This window comes from Pelmatolapia mariae, linkage group LG10_11 (assembly GCF_036321145.2).
Source record: "Pelmatolapia mariae isolate MD_Pm_ZW linkage group LG10_11, Pm_UMD_F_2, whole genome shotgun sequence".
Lineage (NCBI taxonomy): Eukaryota > Metazoa > Chordata > Actinopteri > Cichliformes > Cichlidae > Pelmatolapia > Pelmatolapia mariae.
Genome location: NC_086236.1, coordinates 13926458 through 13938913, shown reverse-complemented (window position 1 = coordinate 13938913; position 12456 = coordinate 13926458). Strand labels below are relative to the sequence as shown.

The window sequence follows — 12456 nt, the reverse complement described above, 5'->3', positions numbered from 1 at the left end:
TAAGCGTAACATTTACTGTAAGTGGTTTTAAATTCATCAGTCACAGGTCAAACAAACGAATAGGTTTACTCTCTTGTTCGAGCTTATTCTTAACTTCCAACATTTATCAAACAATAAAATAATTCGTGCTTACTGCATTTCCCTCATTTTCTCAGTTTGTTTTTGGTAGGTTTCAGTTCTTTCTGCGAGATTTGAGGTCTTCTTCCTGCTGGCGTGTTCATATTAAGTGCGTGCTTGCATCCACATTATTTTATTCCAGACATTCATGTTCATGCACCCTGATGTGTATCTGCCGATTCTGCATTTGCTGTATTAGCAGGGTGCACGGCAAAGTCTCAGACAGAAGAAAACTACAAGACTTATCTCTGTCACACAGCTTCTGGCCGAGCCATCTGACTGCTGGTTTATCTGCTCTGATGCACACCCTCTCACTGGGAAAGTGTCACTCCGCCCCCTCCTCCACCTCCTCATTCCTGCTGACTCCCTGCTCGCTGTCCTCTCTCGCCTCGTCGTCTTACCCCTGTCTGGATGCCAGTAGCTGCTAGTCATGGAGGATGCAACAGTCACACACCAGTAAGTGTTTTTTTTTTTTTGTCCCCACCACTACACATTGTTGTCAGCGCTGAACACAATAGAATTACAGCCAACAGCTCTTTTATCTTACCCAGCTTAATAATGCTGCTGTGTTTATTCTCTTCTGCCTCTATAATAAATCATAATAAAAAAGAAAGAGAAGCTTTTGAATCTGTTGTTACTGCAGCTTCTGTATTTGCACTTCTTGGTTTAAAATGCCAAGCTCTACGTGATGTTTGCCTTTAATGCAGAATTACGAATAACATGAGGCCAGGTTGCTGATTTGAAATCGTTTCTCTTGCACTTGAGTAAAAGTTGACGTTTAGATGATTGTGAACCTATGCACTGTTTATCTAATAATCTATTTTTTCAAAATTCTTTTTCAGTGCAGAACCGTTAGTAACCATACCTCTAACATCAGAATTACAAGAGGAAGAGGGGGAAAAGGTGGGGGTGTTCACCGCACCTTCAACATCTGTATTACAAGAGGAAGAAGGGGAAAAAGTGGGGGTGTTCAGCACACCTTCAGCATCAGCATTAGAAGAGGAAGAAGGGGAAGAAGTGGGGGTGCTCACTACAGACTCAGCAATAGTATTTCAAGAGAAGGAAGTGGGGTGGGTCACTACAAGAAGTGAAGATAATTGGGGGTCAAACAAAGCCCCTGCTGCGTTGGAACCAGTAGTGACGCAGCCCGGTCTTGGCATCACCAAAACCACCATCACCACCATCACGCAGACTGGAGGGGACTGGAGCACTGGCCTACTTGATGTCTGCAGAGACAAGACAACATGTAATGTAGACACACAGCCAGATATTGTATTCCTATGTAAGCCCAGGCCTCTCATCCACAAGACAGTAGGCAAATGTAACATTTCCTTTTAACTCTAAATAATTTCGATTATTTTATAAACATAATAATATTAAAAAAACATAAATATTGATTGTTCTAAATAATAATGCAGAATGAAGGCCATAACAAGTTCAACACATATTAGACTTTTGTCTAGTTTTTGGTACAAAAACTGATACACAAAAACAGCAACTCAGCTCATAAAAATATGGAACGATCTAAAAGTAACGGCCATGCTGTCCAAAGAGACCATTAAAAGGGAGACGCTATAAGGTCACAGAACTTGATGGTCACACCTCACATAAGAGCTCTTCTTTAACAGCAGCTCCTCCACCTTTTGAACTTTAACTTCTTGAACTGTAAGACCATCCTTGGTTGCTTTGGTAATAAAAGCTGAAAATAAAGGCCTGATCGACATAATTCCCAGCGCTCTGCCCCACTGCAATAAACTTACACTCTCTGCATTAATTCATTTGAGAAGGCTTTCTAGAGGTATGCTGTTGCCCTTCTACATAGACCTCCCTTAATGACATGCTTTCAGTTTGACAGAGGGCTGGGAATTATGGTGACCAAGCCTTTATTTTCTGTTTTTATTATTTTTTAATATTGTGGCTGAAAATGGTCTGTAATACATAAAATATTTCACAGAGGTCACTTTAACACCCTCAGAGATCCTAAGGGGCTTTACCATTTCACGTTGCATTATTCCAGCTCAGATCATCACTCAGCCTCTGCTGCTGACGGTGCAGTCTCGTTGGAACTGGGTGACCATTCACCAACTATCCAGAACTCCATTCAGCTAAACCATCAGATGTACCATAGCATGCAATTCATATATGATGAAAAAAAAAAAATGTTTGAAACTTAGTCTTAGTTTAGAGCCAAGTGCAAATAATTTCAAATAGCAGCAGTTTCAGATATCCATTTGCTACCTTTTTCTTCTCCCAGTGGTGCTTTGCACACTGCGTTATGTCAATATATTGAGACATAGTTAATACTATAATTATAATATTAATATTAATGAATATTACCCATTTATTTTATAGTTCAGTTGCATCATTTCAGTTTTAACAAACTTTTAATAGCTCATCTTTTGCAAAACAATTTAGTATTTAAGCATTTTTTATCTTAAGATTATTTATTTTCAGCACAACTGCTTTAAGTAGCTTTTCTTCTAATTAAGATTACGTAGATTTTTCTAAACTGAAAATGATTGGGAACACAGTGTATTTTGCTTTTCACTTGACTTGTTTCTACAAAATGAAGAGCCAATACATCATCATTGTCTCTTTCTAAATGTACTTTTGGATGTGACAAAGACATATAAGAAGGATTTTGTCTGGCGTAAACAAACACTCATATACCCACATGATGTGCTGCGTTGTGCTTGCAGGTATTCTCGGGGCTCTCGTGCCGTGCTGTTTAGACCTGAGTTTAGCTCACCAATATGGGGAGTGTCTGTGCATGCCTCTACTACCAGGATCCACTTTTGCCATACGAGTTGGGATCAGGGAGCGCTACAAGATACGGGTGAGTGTGTGTCTATGTGTGTGCAGGTATACAGTATGTTGTACTGTTGTGAGAGTGTCCTTGAACACAGAGGAAGGCAAATTTGTCAAAATGGACCCTGTTCATAGCACCATAATATTTACAATGAAGTAGAAACTGCACCACCGCACTCAGTTTTTAGTGCTGTGACGTTTCAGCCATTTTTAAAACTCCAACCAATGTTCCCTCTAATTTTTCATGTGTCTGAGCGAACACACAAACTCCCTGAGCGTTCCTTGGACCACTGTGAGCAACAACAGACGTGTGCACTGTGGTCACGCCAGCGTCGAATCAATCCAAGTTACATAGTTTATAAAAATAATCAAATTAAAGCATTTACATTTATGTTAGACTACTTTTAATTAAATGCTTTAGCCCACTTACAATGAAAATTAAAAAAAAGAATCTTGTTCATGACCTGTAGTATGTTAACACTATTGGAAGTATATATACATAAATATATATATATATATATATATATATATATATATATATAGCTCTGACTTGTATTATGAGTCTGTGGTCTGGGAGAGAGTCCTGTAACTCGGTCTGCAAAATACAGGATATAATGACCAATGCTGGGCAATTAATTATATAGTTACTTCTTCAAAAAAGTTACTGAGTTTTGCAAACAACAAAGTTTTTTGCAGCTGTTTACCTAAAAATGCTGCCAAAGCGTTTTTTTAAAATAAACATTTCAAACTATTTACAGAACAATCAGCTGTTCTGCATCAAATCTGATGCCACACAAATTATTTGTGCCACTCCAAAAAATAATTTCTGTCCACTATTAGATAAAGGAGAACAACAGCCTGATACCTGCAGGCCTGACAACAGGAGATGTATCACTCCTGTAACACCTGTAACATTCAGCAGTCGCCTCATTGTTCTGACACACACAACAAAACTATTGACTACACTACACACTAACTACACAAGACTTGCGCTAAACGTTGCAAATCTCTCACATCTCACAACACCGCCCTCACTCCTAAAACTTCCTCCCGTTTCTTAACAACTAAATGCCATGTTTTGATTGGGCGACATGGTACATTTTTCGACCAATGGGAAAGGGTGGGGTGTTTTGGTTTCGTCCTTGCTCACAGGCAGAGAGCGCTTTCCTTATAAAACGCCGTTTTTACCGTTTCTTCCCGCAGTAAATATAAACAACGATAGTATTCAGGAAGAAAACCAAACATTGCAGATATTTTTGTCATAACTCTGGTTTTACGTGGCCTATCAACACAATTTAAAAACTGGTATAAAGTCCACACTTTTCCCATCAGTTGTTCTGTCTGTCCTGCTCACATCTCCAATGGTTGTACACGTTGTCATTAACGTGGCTTCACTCCACATCAGCCACGCAGCTTTGCTAGCTAAAACACCGGTGTCGGCACATATTTACTTTAATTTCAATTCAGGTTAGAATTTTTTTGTGTGTGCAACACAGATTTTCTCTGCGCAGAGACCGTGCCAACAGTGCGCAATTGCGCACGTGTGCAGCTTAGAGGGAACATTGACTCCAACTCTAGTAAATGGAAAACCGACCCTTGTACTGGTTCTTTCTAAATGGTTATCAGTTAAATATTCATCTTATTTGTGGAAATGAAGTTCTGTGTTTGCATTTTTCATCTTATCATGTATCCATCCTGCTCCTACTGCATTTTTGTTGTTTATGTGTGCTTCTGTATGTGTTTGCATGTATACATGCACTCATCTGTCCTGCATGCTTATCCACAGGGAAGTGTGTGTGAGGACTGGACTACAGTGTATTGCTGTTACCCTCTGGCTGTATGTCAGATGATAAGAGAAATGAAGTGGAGGATGAAGACTCAGACATATCATGTGTCTACTACACTCGAATGCTCCTAAAGAAACAGCAAATGAGATCCTTTTTTTTTTTTTTTTTTTTCAATTTATCATAAATGTGTGAAGACCATCAGAGATTACTGGTATGAACAATAGGATGAATCATTACTCTGAGGTTTGAACTTGCCCCTGAGGGCTTCTTAAATAATAAAAAACAAGCCTGTGATACAAATACTTAAAAGTGATAGAAAAGGGAAAACTTAAAGTAACGGCATAAACTGTGTTAAAGGTACAGCTGTAAAACATGAACCAACACCAACACTGATAACCTTTGTTCAGTTGCAGATATTTTTAAATGTAGTTAGTTCAAAGATCATTAAAAGCCATTACATCTGGATTAATGCATATAGAATATTGCAGAGCAGTTTTTTATGAAGGTATTGGTCTGATTAATTATATTTGAAAGATCAGCTTAACCAACTTTTTACTGCAGCATTAAATTCCGGCACTTATAATTCTTAACTTATCTATAATTTTGGTTTTAGAAACAGCCTGGGTTAACTTCTGTGACTGAGGTAACTGCACGACATTTTACATAATGAAAATTTAGAAAGACTCAAGTAAGTTTAGCTTTTTACAATGCCTGTTACCTACACCACTGAAGCCGCTATTCTTCCTGGGGTGCAGAATAAAATGTTATATTGTGACAATACATCATGACAACTTGCATCACACAGACACATTTAACAAATCAATAACTAGAACACACACAGAAACAAGATGAGCTCCTTACAGTTAAAAAAGGTTGTGTGATTGCATTAGGAATTTGTACTTAATATTGGGGAAACTTTAATAATGGAGAACAGCACAACACATCAAAACATTTACTGTTTACTGGTGTTGACACTAAGTACCAGCCCTGCACAGGTTGGCACATAACAGACTGAATTTGTTTTTGATAATGTAATGTTTCCTCATGCGGCTGGTCTGTTAGTGCATAATCATGTCTGTCTAAACTGAAAGATGATTTTATACAAAAATAATATAATGTTTGTAATCAATACATTCATTGACTATAGTAATATATTCTTACATGTAACCAGTCTAGACTTTTAAACATTGTTCCAGTGGTTGTTCTACTCACAACAAAGCTTAACATGGTCTGTTATGTTTTGTACCTTTTGCAATTTCTTGATGTAGTTTTAAACCTTATTGCTGGGCAATAATGAAGATGAAAGCACAGACTCCATATAAAAGATGGGTTTGAACATGAAGTCACCCTCTGGTGAGTGCAGTAAAATTGTGAAGCTTCAAACTGAGTGTTTTTTGCTTTTACTGTCTTGGTGTTTTGAAACCAGATATGACTGATGGTTGATGTAAGTATGTAAAATGCAATTTTACTACATTTTTTAAAGAAGAAAAGTCACAGTATAACTTAAAAAAGATGAAAAGGTGTTATATATAGATCAATAGAATGAAAAAAGCAGACTTGCTGGTTATCAGCAGTGTCCACTGATCCAGTGGGAGTAAGTGGTACTGCCAGGATGTAAAAGCTCACTAATCTGAACATAAGGAGTTGTGAAACTAGTCACCAAAGTCTTGCAGGAACACTGGACCATTTGTAGGTAATCAAGAGAAGATTTGCTTGGACAAAGGAATAATTAATTTCAATAACAGAGGTGTGATGGAATTAAAGCATGATCATTTCCATATCAGATGAAACACAATGTAATAAAGCTGGGCAATGCTCTGCAGATGATAAAAACAGTATCATACAAGACAACCATCATGTTTTATCAAACCTGAACACCTAATCAAATGTAACACCCAGACCTCTGAGGGAGGGGAAACCTCAGGATCAGATGGGTCAAGGATTGTCATTCACTATAGCAACCTAATTGTTTGTTTGTTTATTTGCATATTTAGTGGCATAGAGTTAGGTGGCTCTGACTAAGAACCTTAAGAATACTGCAAGCTTACTGACCAGCAACTTCCCATTTAAAAAGTAAAGCTCACCTTGCTTTGTCCTCCTTTTTGAAATTTTTATTTGCATTTCAGAGCAAAACCCCCATCAGCAACCCATCAGGAGTTGCCCCCTGCTTCATTCATAGTTTTCACATGACATCAAAGCTACTGGGACACCACGACATTAATGTGACAAATTAATACTACTGGAATTTTCTGGCCCTACAGTGTAAGTGTCAAAGTCAACAAAACATTAGATCTTGTTCTTTACCTCCCACATGGAGCCATTATTTACCCATCCAGATCGAAAAAAACATGTAGCTGTCTGTACTTTGAAAGCTTTCTTCGTCGCAGCAGTGTAAGGTGAGTGATTCTTTTCAAGATACACTTAGATGTCACTGAACTGGAGCTCTGAGAGAGACATCCCACTTTCAGGTATTTAAATAAAGCTGCCGGGGCAAAATATGGATCACAAGTGCCAAAATTCCTAGTTTCTCTTGATATCTTAATATTTCCTCCATGAATAGATGGTACAAGTATTCTTGGCTTGATACAGGCAAAAAAAGCCCCCCAAAACACTTTTGTCCTGCAGTACTACCGACTGTCCACTATTGGCTGTCATGATGGAGTAATGACGACCCCTCCAGGGTAGCGAATTGGTCACCGTGGCTGTAAAACTATGAATTAGAATGAATGTAAATTTAAGGCACTACATTGGCTTTAATTTTTTACCATATCCATTTTTATATACAGTCTATGTAGGAGAGCAGTCTAATTATTTATTTTTTTGTGTACGTGCGTTTAAAATATATAGCAATTGTTTTATTGACATGTTTTGTCTAACATAATTTACTAGGATAACAAGAAATTTGGTCTCACGGGCTTACTCAATACATTTATACGCATATATTTAATACTAGAGCAGGGCGATATGACCAAAAATATTTATGACTATATACATTTGAAAATTTGCAATAACGATATAACTGACGATATAATTGACACTAGACAAAATGTTTTACAACTCCACAACTTTATAAGTGCAAAAAACCCCACAAAACATCAATGTATTTTCACTTAAACAAGCAGCTGTTTTTTATGTGCATTAAAGTTATATAAAGATTTTACAGTGCAAATGCAAATTCCTTGCTGACAGTTTAACCAAAAGGCATTTCCAGTGGAAACTGGCCGACATATCCTCAGCATAACCATGTATAATATCCACAAAACTTAAAAAGAGGTTATACACACACAATATGGTAATATTATGTTGAAGCACAGTACATATCACTCCGCGAGGCTCCTGCCTACGATAGCCGTAATGCTCCGACAATCCATCAAGCGATGCGGCTTCGTAGCTTAGCAAAGTCGTACTAAAACATTTGACAGATTTTCGAGCGCCGTGTAGCACATAAAATCGTTTCAAGGTCAGTAAACACAACCAGAATTCATACATAAGGCACACGGGATTATAAGGATTGATTTTAAGTGTGCCGTATTTTCCAAAAAACACAGTAATAACGACGGCCCGCTAGCATGCACTACCAAAAATAGTGCTTTGTTGTGTATCTGACGGACGAAAGCTAAACCAGTTCCACACCACTGAAGTTGCAGCATTTTTACAAACCAATTCTGGTTCATCTGTTTCATTAAGATGAAACAGATCTCATTCTCCGTCGCCGCCATGCTTTTTCTGCCATGTGCGTATGAAAACAAATGCACTGCGCTTGTGCGTTTTACCCATATTCTATCGCGATATTTCATTTTCTTATCGTTGCCTAACATTATACCGGTATTACTGTGAACGGTATGATATGGCCCAGCCCTATTTAATACATGAATATATTTAAAGCTGAATTCTTTGTAATATAGTGCTTTGAAGTCATGTGTTTCAAGCTTCTTGTTTTAAACACATTCAGAACCAATTTATTATTCTGTATTACTTCAACTGCTTGATCGCACCTCTAAATTTAAAGCCAAATTCAAATCACTGACACTGAGCCACATAGATAATAAATACTGGCTTCAGTCGGGTGGTCATTTATAAAAATAGGATACCAGAGATGTCTTTCCAAAAGCAATGTCCCTCGTGTTTTGGATATTAGATGTAGCTCACTGATAACAGTTCATTATTTTTTAGCTTGAAGGTTGTTATAAATTAAGTAACTGTGAAATCTCGTATGTGATATGTGTGACTCACCCGGTTAATTGTGTCTAGAATGCCAAAGGTCACCAGACCCATTAATGTGATCAGTCCCCCTGAGATATGAAGGAAAGATGAAGTGAGGAAACGTAATGCTTCCCAGACCTTGAGGCACAAACTGTGCAATGAGCACACAACTCATCATGAAGGACCCTATCTGCAAATCTCATTTTAATGTCCCATTTAAAACTAAATCCAAGTAAAGCCAGGGAAGAACAGAAAGCTGTAAGCCAATTAAGTCTGACCCAAGCAGTCATTTGGTTACTTAAGTAAACATAATTGCTTTGAAGAGTTTGAAAAATATATTTCCGTGTACAGGATGAAACAAGTGTGTGAGTTCATTTGATAAACACAGCCAACTGCCTCATTAACTGACATACTGTCTACTGACTGAATAATACCACTGAGTAGTTCTGCTTACAGTCAGTTGTTGAAGTATATCATGAATATCTTGGTCCTCATGTGTAACGCAATGTAAAGCAAAACCAAAGACACGAACTCAAGCAGACATTTCAAAAAACACATTTCACTTTATAGAACAAGTCTAGACAAAATTTCTCTTTTGTGATCATTTGTGTTTGGACTATCCTATTTGACAGTTTAAAATAATCTCCTGCTTCTAAACTGCTTTATGCAGCGTCCTTGAGTGAACTTTAAAAGAAAAAGAGTTTTCAGAAGTCGTAATTCTTTGAAACTTGCTTCCGCAGTATGAACATATACCAAGAATTACATCACAGTATTAATAAATGTCGTTTGTTGAAATATTCCTTTATGATTCTAGTATTTCATATCATATTTTAAATCTTCATAAGGACACCACTGAGAGTGATATACAATAGAAACATTGACTTGTCATTCAGAGACTTGGGTTGCATTTTAAAAGTTCTTTTAGCTCAGCCAGGTTTCAAACTGAGTAAAATCACCTGGAAGTATCTAGGGTTATTGCAAACTAGTCAAATTATTTAAAAGAACAGATTCAAATGCTTTGTTTCTTAACCTCCCTGAGCTTGGTTTTGCTTAAGGTTTCTTCCTGTTAAAAAGGAGTTTTTCCTTCCCACTGTTGCAAAGTGCTTGCTCATAGGGGGTTGTCTGATTTTTAGAGTTTTCTCTGTATTATTGTACGGTCTTTACCTTGCAATATAAAGCCCCTTGAGGTGACTGTTATTGTGATTTGGCGCTATAAAAATGAAACTGAACTGAACTGAATTAAATTGTTGAAAATAAATAATGCCATTCCTTCGCTCTCTGGCAGCAACGCTCAAAATGACACTTCATCCTTCTGTTCATCAGTTTTCACAGTTACATAGTTACTTTATGTAGACCACTGGGAGTCCATAATGGACTACATACAGTCCACGGAGTCTGTGAGCAGGTTTTTGGACCTTTTGACATGTAATACTGGGTTCATTCAGAAAAAAAGCACACAAAAACCCCAAAAAACCAGAGGACATAATGTTCTTTTAATTCTCAACATCAACTTCAGGTTCTGTCCAGTCACAAAGAGGAAAAGTGCAGCGTTGTTGCTTTTGTGGTTTTGTTGTATCCTTTTCCTTATAGTTGGGCTCTGTCTGGGGATGTTGTGTTTTCTGTTCTGTAGTTGTGAAATGTTGATATTTTTCGCACCTCTGGGCCGCTAATGGAATGTGATTTCCATATTGTTGTTATTCTTTTATCCATGTATTCCTGGATTCCTCCTCTGGCATTCAATCATATTATTAATCTAGTCTGATTGCAGTGGCTCCCTGAACCTGAAATGCCAACCAGAAAGAAGGGATATGAAAATTTATTTATCCGCCACACAGATGGGTCCTCAAAGGGCAAATTTGTTAAGGCTTTCCGATGTGGTCTCCCACCTGGCAGCTGCCTCGAATGTAATAGGAGAATAGAGAAACTGATTTGTTTTCTAAAGGGAGTGATGTGAATATTAAAATGTAATCATATATTACACAGAGTCCAATTCCCATTTCAATAAGTTAATTTCCTGAATGTAAATACATTTTCTTATATCACTGCTATTCTTAAGCAGCCACGTCTTTCTTTTTGGATTGTATTTTGTGCATTTTTAATGTTTTTCCAATCCTTCTCCTTAACCAACACTTAATTAATCACTATTAGACTAAGAGTGGAATAGTGCCTGTTACACAGAAGAATTGCAAATTCATTTTAAAGCAGGAACAAATAGATTAAACACAGTGATGTGCAAGCATTTTCTGCCAATAACTGCTGCATATAAAACAAAACAAAACATTGCTTTGCATTTTGCTGGGGTTACCTGCCAGTGTGCATCCTACTGTGGACACTGTGATTTCACATTCTACACAGACGACCATAAAAACAGCTTGAACCTTGCTTCTGTGTACCCAAGCACATCAAAGAAACAAAAGAAAACAGATGAACGCTGGCAACAAAGCCTACAAAGTCCCATTTGAAAATACTAAAATAAATAAAACCATTTCAGCCTAAAATATATCATTCTGGTGCAGACGCAGACTCTGGTGCCATCCCTGTTTCTAAACAATACCAAGTCTGTACTATAATTGATAACACCCCACATTGTTAGTTGCTCTGTTGTTTTTTTTATTACAGCTGCACCATAAAATCGTTGCCACCTTAGTACAATCTTACTTCCTTTATGTCTGGATTACATGCAGAGATTGATAAATCCTCCCACGGATTCGCTGCTCAGTACCTATTGGTGAGCTGGAACTGCCTCGAGCCAACTTGCAATGAAGCACTATTGTAATATCCTTACATGTGTAGTAGCCGTGCTACTAATATTTCTTCTGTTGTGCCAGATTTACTCAGTTGAGCTAGTGCATTTTCTTAGAGTCCTTTAAATGTAATAAACTTTTGATAAACTTTATTATTTTGTCAGCCCCATTTGTATCAGTGAGAGGATAAATGGGGCTCACTATACTTTCATTTGAAATAGCCATAAAGGACAATCAGCACCTCAGTAAAACAATTTCAAGAGAAACTGAACAAAATGACCTTCACAAAATGAAAGGTTTACTGCCGGACTATATGATCTGACTGCATTCTTTTCAGTTAGGTGCACATAATAAAATGGCAACTCACCGTATAATGAATTACTTAGTGTTGTTTTATGGAGCAGGCCACAAAACGTCAAGTGGTATCAATTAAACGTTACAGGCTTACAGTTAAACCTCAAATACATCTTTAACCCATGACTAGATCAATGAGCACAGCCTTGCCTTACGTCATCTCTACCAGATACACCTCCAGGTCTGAGCCATTAGGGGACAGTGTTGCCCCAGATCACGGTACCTCTGTCTGCTTGTGATTCCTGCAGCTTCTCAGTGGGGTGAAATCAGTCTTAAGTGCTGATTTGGGGTCACAGTTGGGATTTCCAGAGCAGTAGTAGAGGTCAAGATTTGGAACAGTGGAGCTCTATCTAAGTCAGCAGTCAGACAGGAACCATAAAATATATCTCTGCTGATGCTCTTTCCTGCTGTTTCAGCATGAAGACGACTATCCCTACAGATGC

The 12456-nt window shown here is 37.7% G+C and overlaps 1 protein-coding gene across 1 annotated transcript; it reads left to right on the top strand.

Annotated features, from left to right (window-relative positions):
• The first annotated feature begins 442 nt into the window (after positions 1-442).
• plac8l1 (PLAC8 like 1) lies at positions 443-6095 on the top strand. Its single transcript, XM_063488303.1, has 4 exons — positions 443-573; positions 960-1363; positions 2817-2953; positions 4712-6095. The coding sequence occupies exons 1-4, from the start codon at positions 548-550 to the stop codon at positions 4841-4843; spliced, it is 699 nt and encodes a 232-aa protein (XP_063344373.1). The 5' UTR covers positions 443-547; the 3' UTR covers positions 4844-6095.
• Positions 6096-12456: the final 6361 nt, after the last annotated feature.